At 36.7% G+C, this 17,247-nt stretch overlaps 1 protein-coding gene across 2 annotated transcripts; it reads left to right on the top strand.

Annotated features, from left to right (window-relative positions):
• aco1 (aconitase 1, soluble) lies at positions 1 to 17,164 on the top strand. Of its 2 annotated transcripts, none has more exons than XM_041260727.1 (21): positions 1 to 87; positions 4,733 to 4,854; positions 5,704 to 5,872; positions 5,985 to 6,122; positions 7,090 to 7,159; positions 7,271 to 7,454; positions 7,932 to 8,071; positions 8,393 to 8,564; positions 9,034 to 9,134; positions 9,660 to 9,776; positions 10,797 to 10,956; positions 11,381 to 11,516; positions 11,985 to 12,069; positions 12,414 to 12,570; positions 12,906 to 13,030; positions 13,780 to 13,884; positions 14,385 to 14,527; positions 15,194 to 15,341; positions 15,428 to 15,550; positions 16,082 to 16,267; positions 16,702 to 17,164. In XM_041260727.1, exons 2-21 carry the CDS (start codon positions 4,746 to 4,748, stop codon positions 16,816 to 16,818), a joined length of 2,685 nt encoding a protein of 894 aa, XP_041116661.1. In that variant the 5' UTR covers positions 1 to 87; positions 4,733 to 4,745; the 3' UTR covers positions 16,819 to 17,164. The 2 variants fall into 2 exon arrangements, with proteins under 2 accessions (XP_041116661.1, XP_041116671.1); XM_041260737.1 differs by lacking the exon at positions 1 to 87 and adding an exon at positions 1,724 to 1,739.
• The last annotated feature ends 83 nt before the right edge of the window (positions 17,165 to 17,247 follow it).

Genomic DNA, 17,247 nt, shown 5'->3' with positions numbered 1-17,247 from the left:
CGTATTACTGCGTATAGAAAGAAACCGACTGTGTGTGTTGTGCACCACTCAGAAGTCGCCTGATAGAAAACAAGCAGACAGTCGCTGGTAAGTGTTGACAATGTGAGATTATTTTAAACATGAAAACATTAAAAAAAAAAAAAAAAGAAATAGTAAACTGCTGTTATTGGACTCTATGGAGAAGTGGTTCTAGTTTCACGAAGCAGAATAATACTGTGTGTTTTAACAAGTTGTTATGATTGATTTTGAAATAAAAAGTAGGCCTGAGAGTAACAGAAGTTACCTACACGATATATTAAATGTCAAATTAGTTTCTGATATATATATACACACACACACACACACACACACACACACACACACATATATATATATATATATATATATATATATATATATATATACGTGTGTGTACATGTAAAAATGACTGCGCCTTTTATTTTTATTTCATTGATTAATTGTACAATAACATAGGTCTGTGAACTTGAACTTGATTTTATTAATTAATTTATTTATTTGTTTTATTTTTATACACCACCAGCATAGTAATCTATAGCAAATACAACAGGTCTTTCTTTACCAGGTTCCTAAAAAAAGTTGTTCATTTAGATTTCAAACGAAACGATAGAAGTTTAAATTTTACGGCAATTCAAGTTTTAGTCCACCACGGGACAAGAGTAGCGATTAATACTTAGTTATTTGCTGATTTGGTAATACAGCAGAAAACCGTGTAACTACGCAGAACGAAAACAGACATGCTTTGCGGGTAAAGTCCACAATGAATCTGTGAATCGTCTACGTTAGCTTTGCCAGGTAAACATACCAGATTTGTAATTACCTCGAAAGTTATTGATTTTCAAATATTATTTTATTAGTTTAACAAATTTATCCATTGTATCTTAATATAACAAGTATATAAAAATAAGTGTTTATTTATATATATATATATATATATATATATATATATATATATATATATATATATATATATATATATATATATAATACACACACACACACACACACGTTTGGTCACAGAAGATGGCCTACAGACGTATTTAATAATAATACTAGACCAACGAGGTGGCTGGATAGTTGTTAAAGCCAGCCGCATCTGTTGAAAAACTACTGCAAGTTAAGTTTCTTTTGAATTCAAAGGGTGTTAATTGGATTGGCTTTTGAGCTGCATAGAAAGTTTGCTGATCTAGGGCAGCAAATCAGAAAGTGAAAAAACACAGTATTTGCAATATAAACCCATTGCCAGGTATTAATGACCATATTTTGACTGATCAGGTTAAATGAAGTCTCTGATCCATTTACAATAACTGCACAAGTTCAGGGTTCAAAAATAAGACGACTTTGATATGCTGATATTTATTTATTTATTATTTTTTTGAGAATCTACACAACCCTCATTCATTATTTTCAATGTAAGGTAACACTCTTCTGAAAAGACTACTTTTTAAAACAGTTTGGGGCACTAGGCCTATGTCAAAACTTGCATGGATAGAGAAAAGCAGCCAATGGTTTCTGCTGGAGGTTTCATTTAAGGTGAAGGGGTGTAATCGCCTGAGACTCACTGAGAGATTTAGGCCAATTAAATTGATGTTACAGTAATGTACTGAGTAAATAGAAAAACACGTGATGATTGCTTCAGAGTCACTATCTGTCTAGACTGGATACAGAAATTTTCATTGCTCAAGATTATTGTTAAGCTGTGCAGAAGTGCTTGATAATTGGTAAGAAACATCTAAAATATGATATTGTTGGTATTGTCAGTTTACAAGAAATTAAATGATCTCTGTGGTTAGCTATACATTGTTGTTATTGGCAGTTTAGTAATCTAATATAAAAGTAATGCATTTTATAGGTTTCTCCTTCTAAATGTGGATCACTGTAATCAGGTCCTCTACATGAACATTACTGACTTTTTCTTCTTTTAAAGCTATTATGGTTGCATTTGGATATAATCCAATAAACTGTTGGTGTGAATGACTAAACTACTTTTTAACCTATAGATGAATGTTGTCAGAGATTACAGGAGTCCCTCCCCGTTTATGAACTGTTTTTACCGTGTTATGTGTTGTAAATTACTATAATTTATGCCAGTACAGGATAGTGAAAGAAGCAAAGGTAGATATATTTAAGTAATAGATCCCTGGTTAGAGGGCATTTGTTCTTGGGTCCTTTCACGCATAGTTTGTTTTGAGAGGATAATTCGCACTAGAGTTAAGTTGACGCCTAAGCTCGGTTAGTTTGTGCAGGTGTGAAACATCAGAAATATTAGTTTCGCATCAGAGTGCGCAGTAAAGAAGAGGACTAGGATTCACTTGAAAGGGTGGTCTCGGCTTGACTGAGGGGGAACTGTAATGCGTTTCCCTCAAAGTCGCCCAGTATGAAAGCAACAGCGTTAGAATTCACAATGCAACGAACTGATTGGTGGTGATGTAATGCATAATCACTGTATATATTATAACCTATAATTATTATTTTTACATTACATATATAAATAGCTCAGTCTCTCGCATAATTGGTCTTTCTTCCTTGACACACTTTTTGTGCGTTTGTGTCGTTACAATACAATCATTGAGATGAGAAAGGATGATAAACAGGGATTGATAGGGACAGCTTACATTTCGTCAATGTCGGGATAATGCCACTGGCAACGCAACAGCAGACAGAAATTGAAAAAAGAAAACATTCCTACTCATCATTTAGCGGCTTACACTTTGTATGCTGTCAGCTGTAGTACACATACGGATTTGCCTTTTATTCTTTATTTTGGGTATTCAAATACATGAAAATGCTGGCCCCTGTGTATTCGAATAGGAAACTGTTCAAAATTCCCATCATTAAGCAGTACTGCATAGTTTCCCTAGAGAAATGTATTGCAGTGTCAAAGTAGTTCAGTGGGGTAAGAATATTGGGCTGGCTATTCCACTTCCCCTTATTAGGTAGTGTTGAAAATGCCCCTGCATTGAAGTTAAAATATTGTAATTCAGTGTTACAACTTTAAGTCAGTCATGCTTTATTGCAGTACATTGGAAAATGGCGCCCAGTGTACCCTGACAGATAACGTTATTAAACGATAGACAAACTGGACAATTGGCAATGCTTGTGTGCAGATTGCTGCAAAATGTATTTTTGCAGTAGTAATCTCCTCGGTAGTACGTTCACTATTTCTCCACCTCAGCTAATCCGGTTCTGATTATGATGGTCTTTATCCTGTGGGTCTAATGAGACTTGAAACCTGCATTGTACAGGGAAATACAGGGATGGAAATAAGACTGATATTAATAACAATTTCACCCATTGCAGGTTTTACACAAGCTTGATCAGCCCCAGTGTAGGTAACAAGCTCAGATGTGTTCTGTTACTCGGATTGGTAAAACCAGGAATGGATCAAACTGCTACGCAGTGGAAGTCCTGTTTCAATCCCTGGGAATGCCTTTCAAGCAGCCTGACTGATCCAGTCCAGAAAAAAACTAAAAACAAATTCAAAATATCATGGTTGATAATCTGTTTGCCCCATGATGCCATTACACTTAGCACTTTTATTTTTGTTATAAAGCTGCTGTCTACAGCCTTAAAGGGGGAGGGCTGTATTTGGTTTTGACAAAACATATGTGGTCAAAAGTAATTGTTTTAGACAAATTATTATTTTAATTTGAGACACTTAATATTTTACATTCCACTGTATGAAGAAATAAGGCTGTCGCCAAACTGTTTTATTTGTTCTCTTTTCAAAGGAAGGTAACATGAATGGTGCCAGTGAGACTAACCTACTCTACAGTTTGTTCTACAAAGGACTTTTTTTTTTTTTTTTTTTTTTTTTTTTTTAAATTCTGATTTGGATCTTTTCCTTCTCATTTTAGATTTTTATTTTCTTTCACAACATCCCAAAATAAACTATGCTATAAAAATCTTCTTTTCCCGGATGGCCTCTTGCTATCTGTGATCACGCAGCTTTCAAAGTGGCGCGTACCACAGTTGGAGATTCTGGCAGTTTATCAAGAGCTTTAAGTTAAATAGAGACCGAATACAGAGGCGTCTCTCACAGCCTCTGGTTTGTTTGCATGTTTACAAGAATTGCAGCACCAAAGCAAAAAATATATATATAAGATGCTGTGAAGTAGAGCATGTACAGTAATATCTTGGAGAAATGTTTTCATTGGCTGTACCAGTGTATGCATCTTTACCTGCTGTAAATTTGTATGTACCAACATGGATGGAATTAAGACTCCTAATGCATAGCAGTTTCACCTATTCCAGCTTTTGATGCAGGCTTGATCAGCCCCAGTAGGTGGCAAGCTCAGGTGTGTCTGATTAAAGTCCTAGTACAGCCATGAAAGGATCAAACAGCTGTGTAGTGTGGTGGTCTTATTTCCATCCCTGTTACCAGTATATGTAGGTAGTGGGAATATAAATAAAATTTCACATGTGAAGACCTGCAGCTTCAGTGCACTCACGTTTTCTACTTCAGTGGCAATTTTCAAGGCGCGCTGTTTTATTATCAACCTAGTGTATGGCATAACGACATGGCAGATGTTTGTTTCTAAGCAACCAGGTTTTATTCATGGTTTAAATTTAGTTGTGCTTTGTTTAAACCAGATTGAATGTTAATGGTTTGTGAATGTGGAGGTTATGTAGTAAGCTGGTGGTAGTGATATTTCACCTGCAGTTAATCCGGTTATTGTTCTGTGTGGTTTGATATGTTTCCCAATTCCTTCAGGTGAAAGAAAGGGATGCCTCAAACCATAAGCAACCCGTATGCACACCTTGTAGAGCCCCTGGACCCCAAGGAGCCAGAAAAGAAGTTCTACAATCTGTGCAAGTTGGGAGATCCCAGATATGGTAAGATACAGTAAATTGTTCATTATACTGGTGACAAAGTGTGTTTTTTTTTATGGTACTACTGGCATCTGTAATGCATTTCTTACAGTAATCCTCCCTTTTCTGGGAGTTTGACTGCACAGGCAGAACACCAGGCAGACAAGCGGGAATCACACAAATAAATACAATAAGCCCGGTTTGTGCAATTTTATTGGTCTACCAGAATAACAAAAATCGAAACTAGTCAACAAAAGGTGGCCTATAGTGAGTGTAAAACATAAAAAGGGAGTAGGCTTAAACAATTCTACACAACAATGTACTACAATTGTCCTTACAATGAGCAAAGCAAACATAAACAAAAATAAATTGTCCAACATTGTCTGCTTTTTACAATGTACCATCTCCTGCTGTAAATCCATCTGAATTTTGCACGCAGCTTCATACCCAGTTTCAAAGCCACGATTCTACACGAGTCTACCAGAAATCAGCAGTTGTGAAGTCAGTGTGTTATAAAAGCTGCATGAGGTATGCGCATAAATCATGCAAGTGCGCTCTGTAGCACTGGCAACTAGTAATAAAGTTGTCAATAAGCAGCGTGCAGTTGCTTATATCAGAATTCCATTAACATTAAAGTCTATGGGGCGGGATTGGTTCCTGGGAAAAAGTTGTTAATAACCAAATGTTGCCTTTATCACGGTTGCTAATAACCAGCATCTAGTGTGTGTGTGTGTGTGTGTGTGTGTGTGTGTGTGTTATATATATATATATATATATATATATATATATCACCCATTCCATTCATGTTTTAAAATCCACCTAATTGAGAGGAGTTACTGTATCGATGCTACTGACACAGGCTGCTTTCTCCAGGCCGCCTCCCATTCTCCGTCCGGGTGCTTTTGGAAGCTGCTGTCCGAAACTGCGACGAGTTTCTAGTGAGGAAAGAGGATGTTGAGAGCATCCTGAACTGGAAAGTGACGCAGCAGCAGAGTGTGGAAGTGCCCTTCAGACCTGCGAGGGTCATCCTGCAGGATTTCACGTGAGTGTAGCAGACTGCGAACTGGAGCATGTTCTGTAACTGCTTGGAAATGTCAGGTGGCTAGCTGGACAGGGAGTAAAATTATTATTATTTTTTTTTTTTCTACTTTCAGTGGGGTGCCTGCCGTGGTGGACTTTGCAGCCATGCGAGATGCTGTTAAAAAGTTAGGAGGAGATCCAGGGAAGATCAATCCTGTGTGTCCGGCTGACTTAGTGATTGACCACTCCATCCAAGTGGATTTCAACAGGAAGTAAGTATACGGTTATCCATGACCTTTAAAACACAAATTAAGCATGCCTCGCTTTGAGATTCAAAAATAAATTAATAAAACTAATGTCAAAAACAGAAATCACATATGGTAAATTCTCTCATACAGCTGTACATATTTAATTGTAGAGAATAATACAGAACACACATAATAGAATATATAAATTAAAGTCAAGACATAAGGAGTGTGCTTACAACAGCTTTGCATTACCTTAGCCTGTAATGTTTGGTGACAGTAATACAGTGTGTGTATAAAAGGTTAAAGTTACAGAATTTGTTGATTTTATATTTAGTGTTTGTTTCAAAACTCTACGTGACTAAAGTCCCTGTTTCGACTAACAACATTCTCCTTCAGATAAGGGTCTCCTTTCATGCTGGGCCCCAATCTTGTGATAAAACAGGGTCAACTGGGAAGCAAAAGGACAGGAAGTGAGGCGTTTCAATTATCAGCAGTGGCTGACAAGCATAACTAGGCATATCTAGATTTGGAGGCTTTACAGGAGAAACAAAGATCTGTTTAAAGTTGAATTCAAGTGCAAACATTAAATAACGCATCAACAAATTAGCAGTTGTTTGCTAGTGCTGTCTGTGAGCTATGCTAATTAGCCAACATTAATTGGTCCATGTACAGTTATCGGAAATGCTGAAGAATAAAAACAGTAGGGTTAAATCCAAAGGTTTCGTGAATACTTTTATTTATTTATTCCTCTAACTTTACCCGGGCAGGATGGAAAATTGCTAGTTAGAAAGCAAGGTTGAAATGTGTGTCTCCTCCAAAGGTCCCTAGAGATTCCTCGCTGAAAAGGGAGCTCGTTAATCCAAACCAGGGTCATGTGGGTTGTGGGAGATTTCTGTTGTGATACGTTTTCAGAAACTGGTCTATGTTGTCATGAGCATCTTATTTGAAACTTCTGCTTGAATATAAAAACAAAATCTATATTATTTTGCAGGGCTGAAAGTTTACAGAAGAATGAGGAGTTGGAGTTTGAAAGAAACAAAGAGAGATTTGAGTTTTTAAAGGTAGCTTTTTGCTTATTAAAATAAGGCATTTTTCTGTAAAGCTGCAATTGCCTTGAATAGTGTGAGTTTGAGGCCCAGTTGTGTAATTTTGTGATTCTGCTTGATGTCTAGTGGGGATCTAAAGCTTTCCGCAATATGAGGATTATTCCCCCCGGATCAGGAATCATTCACCAGGTGAATTTGGAGTACCTGGCGAGGGTGGTGTTTGAACAGGATGGCTTCTATTACCCAGACAGCGTTGTGGGTACTGACTCGCACACAACCATGATTGACGGACTTGGTGTTCTAGGCTGGGGTAAAAACATTTCTCAGACTTTTACAATACACTGTGTTGATCAGAACTCATCGCTAAAACCTACCAAAATCATTTACTTTCTCATAAAACCAGCATATTTAATCTGCACTCATGGTGCAATTTGTGTTATATCAAAATTATATTTGAATTATGTCTGTTACCATACCTGGTATTTTTCCTTTTTTCAATATATATTTTAGATGATGATGTGAAAAGTCATGTTACTCCAACTGTGCCTGAGAAAAAAAAACAAAAGGACAGTACCAGATAAAATTTCAAAATAACCAGACCGAGGCTTACCTAATGCATCCAACTTTTTCTTCCATTTATACAAAAATGTGTGATCATGAAATCCTTGATGGCACTTGTAAGATGCAACCAGAACTGATTGGTGAATACTATTGTTACAGTTGGATATACCTGAGCGGTCTGTTCTCTAAATAATGCGCAGCCATGTATCCTTCTGTAAACGTTTAGGTGTGGGTGGCATCGAAGCTGAGGCAGTGATGTTGGGGCAGCCAATCAGCATGGTGCTTCCTGAAGTAGTCGGGTACAAGCTGTTGGGAACCATTGACCCATTGGTCACGTCGACTGACATTGTCTTAACCGTCACCAAGGTAGGAACTTATATAGACACACATACATTTTATTTATTTACAGTGTCGTAGAATTTTTATTTTTGTATTAGTGTATTTTGTTTAACATCCAATATACAGGACAGTTGTGAGATGTCCAGTCTACAAACATTGTAACCAGTTTCATCCAGTGCATTTCCACCTTTACGTACCCCTATAACACTTTTTTTTTCTCAACCAATTCATTTTTTTCTGTCATTTGTGTTGTAATCTGGTGTATAGTTTGAAAATTAGTGTTGATCACACATCTACTAAAGAATTATACATGTTGCTCATGTTGAAATGGTTGCTCTTTCCCTGCAGCATCTGCGACAGGTTGGCGTGGTTGGTAAATTTGTGGAGTTCTTTGGGCCCGGAGTGTCTCGGCTCTCTATCGCTGACAGAGCCACCATTGCTAACATGTGTCCAGAGTATGGAGCGACTGCAGCCTTCTTCCCAGTTGACCACATCAGCATGAAGTATCTGGAGCAAACAGGTGAGGACTGAGAGACATATACTATAACTGTGCCTCACTGCTGCTGTCTTATATAATTCAATTGGAAATGGTAGGAATTTGAGTATTCCAAATTCTCTGAATGTTTTGTAATCCCGTACTCTTCCCTCAAGTATGTCTGCAGGACTAAAAAAATAAGATGATTAGGGACTGTATTCAGAAAGCATTGAAGTCAAGTACAGTAAGCACGCTTCTGCCATGTGAAATAGGTTCGTTTACTTTTAGAGATATCTTTCACCTTTTGTAGAGTCGAGTAGCATTTTTTAGTAATATTTATTTGTCTTGTGACACTTTTAAACTGTATGAGCCAAAATATCACTATATCCCTGGGACCTGTGGTGAACAGTGACCTTATGTGGTAGAAAATGGCATTTTAGTAAAAACCGTTATATAGTAATGATTTAATGAATAAGCTGTAATGGTTTTTTTTTTTATTATTATTTTGCTTCAGGAAGAGACAAAGACAAGCTAAGTTACATTACCAGGTATCTCAAAGCGGTCGGGATGTTCAGAGACTTCACCGACTCTTCTCAGGACCCCGACTTTACCCAGGTACTGCTGTTAAACTGCTAAAGGTGCTTCCTGTTGCATTGATTCTGATATGACACGTCAATGCGAGCTTCTCCATAGCATTCCCTGGAGAGCCCAAGTAAGCAGTTCATGCCTCTCCTGTCCTGGGTCTCTCTTTTTCAATCTGCCTGTGAAGCCACCTAATCGTGATGAATTGTTTGGTTTTGTGATTCTTGAAACCAGTGAAATTGTTTCAAAGGATTCAAATACAGGCCTCCAAAGGTAAAATCTAGTTTTAACATTTGGTCATTGTACCAGCTATGTTACTTTCTTGCAAGTGATGCTGTTACTCTTATAATCGCAATGTACGTTTGAACCAAATGGTGTTGCTGCCATGAGAGCTTCAAAAACTTTCCTTGTCACTTTACAGAAAAAAAACAAAACAAAAAAAACAACAACAAATGGAATAAATCATGAATACTTTATGTACAGTTTAATTTAAAAATAATTTATACCTTTTGAAGCGTCCAAACAGATCCTTATTTTATCTTCCTTGTTTTCCTCCAGGTGGTGGAGTTGGACCTCGGCACTGTAGTCCCCTGCTGCAGTGGCCCCAAACGACCCCAGGATAAAGTAGTTATTTCTGAAATGAAGAAAGATTTTGAAAGCTGTTTAGGTACAAAGGTAAGAATCTGGAGTAAGTGCTGTAATCACTAAGAAGAACACCTGTGTGTTTTTCCAAGATAAAGCAAGCAAACAAGAAAAAAAAAACAGAGCTGTCAAGGAGGTAAAACAACCCCAAAATAAACAAATTGGTAGAAATATAATCTAGACAATTGTAAATGTAAAAGCATTGTGCTGTCCACTATTTACTTTGTATTATTAATAGCTATTGTGTTGGCATTGTTTACAGTTAGTGTATAACTTTTTTTTCTGTCAAACTACTTTTTTAACCAGCTCCATACAAATGGAAAAACCTGTAGTACAATTGTGATGACTAACCGTGACCACAGACGTCCTTGTTAGTGGGCTAAATAGCTATTCACACACAACTAGTGTTTATTTATTTGGTGGCTGTCATTTATCGTTTTGTTAAACACCCACCCTCTTCTATCAAACAGCTATGTGACGGCTGACAAATGATTAATAGGTTGGACGTTCCATTTAACATAACACTTGTTCTTCCAGTGAGATGCTAGTCAGAACTGTAAATGTTTTTAAAACCTTTTTTTGTGAAATATTCATTTCTAATTTTCAAGTTGTCTGTTCCATCACTATATGTGGCCCACCTATCTTGCCCAGAGATCTACAGTATTGAATTTAAACATTCAGGACAGTTAATTTCAAGACAACTGACCTGTCAGCCGTAGTAAGCTAATTAACAAATGAACACTGTTCTCAATAATGCCTTCACATATAGTACCGCCAAACAGTCACATTTTTTATGGTTGTTTTTTAGGGATTTTAAAGTTGGAACATTTCACAGAAATATATGCAGTACACCCTTGTTATTCCCAGATTGACGAGTCATAAATTTGTTTAATTCACAGTTAAGATATGTTTACAGCAAATTTCTGTCCTTTTTAATGAATTTACCCTATATTAGTGCAAGTCAGATATTGAAATAACAAGGGAGAACTTATTTCTAATAGAATAATAATGTTTTATCTTTTTTTTTTTTTTTTTTTTTTTTTTTTTTTGTAGCAAGGATTTAAAGGTTTCCAAATCCCACCTGAACGCCATGCAGCCAAAGTCAATTTTAAATACAAAGACCAGGAGTTTGTCCTCTCCCATGGGTCTGTGGTGATAGCAGCCATCACCAGCTGTACCAACACCAGCAACCCATCCGTCATGCTGGGCGCAGGTATCCATCCCCATTTCACGTGCCCATTGTTTTAAACGCTCATAATTTCCCATTCAGCACCAAAATTTTATACCACAAAACAATTATAAAAATACTCAAATTGGTATTACAAGAAACTATTAACTTAGCAGGGCTACTAGAGGGGAAACAAGTAAAAGCAGATCAACAGCTTTTGCAATAAAAATAAAAATAAAAATAAATTTTAATATTTGAAATTGCTAGTTAATTTTGTCTTCTAATTTTCAATACCTTGGATTGAAACATGTTTTTTTTTTTAAAACCCCTTTTTTAAGTGACAAGAAACATTTTTAAAACCAATACATACATACTAGAATGTCAGAAGACCCTGACAAAAAGATGTAAGTATCAATAAGAGTCAGAAGCTGCTTGTAGTGATTTTAAATATATATTTTTTCTTTTTAAGGATTGTTGGCTAAGAAGGCCGTTGAAGCAGGACTCAGTGTGAAGCCTTATGTGAAAACCAGCCTGTCGCCTGGAAGTGGGGTTGTCACTCACTACCTGAAAAAGAGCGGAGTGATGCCTTTCCTCTCACAGCTGGGGTATTTGTACTTGTGAATTATTCACTTTATCTAATTAATAAACCTCTACCAGAGTTTAGTCTATAAAAGGACTGAAAGCCAAAATGCACTTATGTATAGCTTTTCCAGATTGATCCTTTGTATTTGATCTTTTTTTTTTATGCTGACCACTGCCCTTAAATCCTGATAATTACAAATTTGACTGCGAAATGGAACAGTGTGTACCAGCTGAGATTTATGGGAGTCTGTCTCTGTAGAAGATAATTTAAATTTGTGGAAATATTATGTTTTAGTTTAATTTCATGTCTGCACATCTTGTGACTAAAGCTAAAATTTGTGTGATGATATGTGCGTTTGCTTGAAAAAAAAAAAATTTATAATTCCACCCTTTGGAAAACACAAATGACAGATGTTTCCCAAATGGCCTTGCAAAAGCTCAAATAACATCCCTCTGTGACTGCCCGTTGTATTTTTCACCCTCCCCAACAGATTTGAAGTGGTCGGCTATGGCTGCATGACATGTATTGGAAACAGCGGGCCTATCCCAGACCCAGTTGTGGAAGCCATTACTAAGGTAAATTTGTAACAAATACAATAAAAACAAATAAATGAAAGTTTTCAACCTGCAAACGCTTTCTATAAAGGCCTTTTAAACCAAAATGCAGTTTCTGTGAAAGAAAAACAATCTGTTAATATTTTCAAATCTAACAACATCTTAAATTAGCCTCCTGAATTGCTTGTCACTAGCTTTATAACATTCATTGTTGTTAATGTTCATTCTTTTATAAATTAAAAAACATTAAAAAAAAAAAAAAAAAAAAAGTATATAATCCAATATTTAGTTTTATTCTTACGGTTTCATAATTTCTGGAAACACATATTGGTGTTTCAATATGTTTTATCTATCGGTGTATATAGGGGGATCTTGTGGCTGTGGGGATACTATCTGGAAACAGGAACTTTGAAGGGCGTGTCCACCCCAACACCCGCGCCAACTACCTAGCGTCTCCTCCACTGGTCATTGCTTATGCCATTGCTGGGACCGTACAGATAGACTTTGACAAAGAGCCTGTGGGTAAGATGCCTAGACACTATGGGCACTGGGTAACTCTGTGGTTTGGCAATGTTGTTGTTTGACAGTGTCTGGAAGCCTGCTCTGCAGCAGTGTAGGCTCTACAGTTGGAGCACAATGTAAATCTTGTTGTCTTCCAGTAGTATTCAGATTTCTGTTTCACACATTTACACTTGAATTGGGCTGCAGAGTGTAGATCGATACTGAGTTTTAATTAAGAGCCTATTTGAATGGTACTGTGTGTTCGGTGTAGTGACTTAGTGTCCGAGAGCAAACTGTTTGTATTAAAAAAGTTGAATCCAAATTAACCATAACAAAAAATACGTCTGTGGTTGTAGGTGTCAACCCCCAAGGAAAAGAAGTCTTTTTGAGGGACATCTGGCCAACCAGGGAAGAAATCCAAATGGTTGAATGTCAGTTTGTCATTCCAGCAATGTTCAGGGAGGTTTACAAAAAAATCGAGGTGGGTTACTTGAGAGTTCTCAGTATGCAGCTGAAGTTAATTGTAGGCGGAGAGGGAATTGCATTTGAGTTCTACTTTAAATCCACACTTGTCCAATCTCTGCACATATTGTTGTGACAGTACATACTTGAGCCTACCCATTTGATGTTCTTGGGGTGTTGTGGCACATACTCATTTTACTCAAGTTTTGTTTGACACTGACCTATATATAGGCCTAGATTGGCCCCTTTTGGTGGTCAAAATTTAGTATTTGTCATTTCAAGAGAGATCATAATATCTAAATGTCCCAAAAGAAATTAAATCTAAGTTATATGCTCCGCCTTAACTAAGGCAGGATAATTGTTGATATGAAAACAAAAAATCGAAGCGTTACACAAGGGCGTGAGGTGTGTTGTTTTAACATGTTTATTACCTGGCACAGCTGTCTGGTCCCAAGCGATGTCTTGGTTATATATCTCTTCCCATTTTGTGCTTTTATTTTTACATTTCAAAAATGGTTTGCTTTGACCAACCGTAAACTGGAAAACTGCACAATTTTCTCAGCTTCTCAAAATGCACATGCACCTTTTATGGTTAGATTGAATCTATACTCATGTCCTGGCACACAAATGGACACCAGTAAAAACACACTGGGGTTGGTTTTGCAAAAGCATTTTTACTCTTTGTGACAAAGTGAACAATACAAATAATAAGTACATTGCTAAAATCTGGGCTTTAATGAAATTGTTTTTTCCGGTCTTTTTCTGTAGACAGCCAATGAACGTTGGAATGCTTTAAAGGCACCCTCTGATGAGCTGTACACCTGGGACCCCAAATCAACATACATCAAGTCACCACCTTTCTTTGAAAATCTTGTGAGTACTGTATGTTATTTTCTCATACGTCAATATTCTGGCACCACTTAATTAGTAAATTAGCTTAACCTTATGCGATGATCAGGCAGTTTTACATCTTCAGTTAACACAAACAAATAATCTAGTGTGTTTTTCTAAACTAATTGTTTAAATTAGATTAAATCTGTTTAGTTGTGTTTTTTAAATCAGTTTCTGGAAAATACCCCATATTTCTGCCTATTGGATGCTACCTGAAAATCTTCAAATCAGTTTGGCTCAATAACATTAAATGTTTTCCCAGAAATGTGTCTAATGTCAGAATGTTCAATAACACATGAGGCAGGAGTCAGACATGGTATATCCCCTTCCTACCTCTAATCCACAGGTTTTGGAATTTGTTGTTTTGTCTTTCCCCATTGAGATAGTTTTGGGAATAAGAAACTGTTTTGTTTTGTTGTTTTTTTTTCTCCTGAAGTAGTTTTTATTGAAATGTTTCTAACGACCTAGTTTTACTTTTGCAGACTTTAGGTCTCCAGACCCCTAAGTCGATAACTGATGCATATGTGCTGTTAAACTTGGGAGACTCTGTGACAACAGACCACATCTCCCCTGCTGGGAATATTGCGAGAAACAGCCCTGCAGCACGCTATCTATCTAGCAGAGGGTAAGACGGGTTTCAATAAAAAGTATTTATTGAACCTTTTGTTAACAGATTTGGAATATGCTTAATAATCTTTTACTGTTTTTTTGTAAGCAGAAAAATATGTACAGCTGGTAACATTAGGTCTGGTCTGTCAGGTAATGCTTCAGAAATAGCAAGTAACAGCTATGATAATGTTATGAGCTATGGGTTCAATATTATTATTATTATTATTATTATTATTGTGATCTATTATTTTTTGCTGTTGTTTCTTCTTAGATAGTTGCCAACTACTCCAGCAAATATGTCCCTTTTAACATTTTAAAAGCTGAGTTTCTAAATTGTAATTTTTTTGCCTTCTACAACTGTGAGTTAGTAAACTGACAATCTCTATTGGACCAAAGTTTTGGGGAGGATAGAAATTGCAGCCATTGTGGTCATTTTTTAAATTCAGCTTTTGATTTTGGATAAAAAGGGTCTTTTTGCATGGTTAATTAATGACCTAACATGAACAATAATACGAGTGATAGAGAGCACAATGAATAGGGTTTTAATCAGGTAAAAAATTTAACATTAGGAAAATATAGATGGTATTTCTTTTACCGTTTTCCTTTTAGGGGGAAAAAACAAATTCTTAGTGAATTTGGTCCCGTTTTCCATTAGCATCTTTTTCTCTCTGACCTCTTGCAGTCTTGCATCCCGAGAATTCAACTCCTATGGGTCTCGTCGCGGCAACGATGCAGTCATGGCGAGGGGCACTTTCGCAAATATCCGTCTCTTTAACAAGTTCCTGAGCAAACAAGCGCCACAAACCATTCATTTACCTTCTGGAGAAACGGTGAGAAAACCTTCTCTTTTATTCAGCATGTAGTGATGTGTCGCATACAGTAGAATGTCATGAATGGTTTTATTTCCTCCTGACAGCTTGATGTGTTTGATGCTGCTGAGAGATACCAACAGGCTGGCCTTCCTCTTATCATCCTAGCAGGGAAGGAGTATGGATCAGGTAGCTCAAGAGACTGGGCAGCAAAAGGACCATTCCTTCTGGTAGGACACTTTAAATAAAAAAAAAAAATAGAGATTAAATTGGTGCATAATGTTGTTTAGGGAACTAATGGTATTATTTGACATTTTATTCTATCCTTATTTTTTTATGTTATGAATTCTATTTTTCAAATATTGAGTTAGCATAGATTTTTTTTTTTTTTCTCCCATTATTTGTGGGGAATGTAGTCTATACCTTTGCCACCGACACCCCTTCCTAGATGTTCTTTTTTTTTTTTCTTTGGATTTCACCCATCCAATCTTGCTTAGCCTTTGAGTCCCCTTACAGATACTGTATACATATATACAGAGAATTGTTTTCAGTGCAATTCCCTCGGTCGGACTGAATGATTTTGTGTATAGCACACAGTGCAGTTATGTGGCTAAATGCTCAATTTGTGGCAATGATCTTATGAAAAAGTACCTCCAGACATAAATATTAGCTGTCTTTACAGTGTGACATAAGTGCAGCACTTAGATAGCTGCTTATCTGCCTAATTTAAACTTTTCTCTCTCTCTCTCGTTCGCTCTCAGGGAATCAAAGCTGTTCTGGCTGAGAGCTATGAGCGTATTCATCGCAGTAACCTGGTAGGAATGGGAGTGATCCCTCTGGAGTACCTCCCTGAAGACACTGCAGAATCACTGGGCCTCACTGGCCAGGAGCGCTACACTATCATCATTCCTGATGAGCTCACACCCAGAATGATGGTTGATATTAAGGTAAAAAAAAAACAGAAAACACACACTTACATAGGTTTTTCGCATGATAAGTCCTGAAACTTTGACTTCCACTGTCTCACGAACCAGTTCTAAGATAATTCTGTGAAACTAAGTGACCGTGTAGATCAGGAAAGTATGAGGTGCGACATTTTTTAAATGTCTTTGTTATGTTTTTTTGTTTTCTTTGGTCCTTTGTTTAGCTTCACATGCACTTGCTTCACATTTACTAACAGCCACCATGGAAAGTGAAATAGAAAAGGATGACAGGATGTTTTGAATACTGGTGTGATGTCACCAGCACAAAGAATAACACAATTTAGCTCCAGTACAAAGTGTCCCTGAAAAATTGTATACCTAGCAAAGAGTCCACCTAAGTAATTCCTCTAGCTTTTAAAGGGAGTGACTTGTGTTCTGTTCTGGTCTTATTTACATAGCTGGACACAGGGAAGACCATCAAGGCTCGGATGAGGTTTGACACGGACGTGGAACTCGCCTACTTTCGCAACGGAGGCATCCTCAACTACATGATTCGCAAAATGCTAGAAAAATGATTGAATTATTCAGATGGATCGTTGTTGCCCAGTTCACCCGGTGTCTCTCAAATGAAAATGCACATTAACCAGAGCAAGGAGAAGAAAAAAAGGAGAGAGAATAATATTTATTATTTATTAATAATAATAATAATAATAATAATAATAATAATAATAATAATAAACTTTATTTTGTATGTGATCTAGATTTAGATTCAGATTCAGTGATAAGTGGAAAGGCATATTTTCTGAAATAACCATTTTAACAAGAAAACAAGAACACACATCAAGAACAGGACTTACTGTATTTACAACTAAGCTGTTTCTTACTTGGTTTTATACCATTAAAGTAGTTGTATTCTTTTCAGAAAACCTACCTTTGTCTTTTACTCCTTGCTACATAAATAAGGACCTCTGTATGAAGATCCACAGGTCTCTTTTGTCATTGAT

This window comes from Polyodon spathula, chromosome 1, assembly GCF_017654505.1.
Source record: "Polyodon spathula isolate WHYD16114869_AA chromosome 1, ASM1765450v1, whole genome shotgun sequence".
NCBI lineage: Eukaryota > Metazoa > Chordata > Actinopteri > Acipenseriformes > Polyodontidae > Polyodon > Polyodon spathula.
The sequence above is the reverse complement of the archived record's forward strand: the minus strand, read 5'-3'. Positions and strand labels throughout refer to the sequence as shown.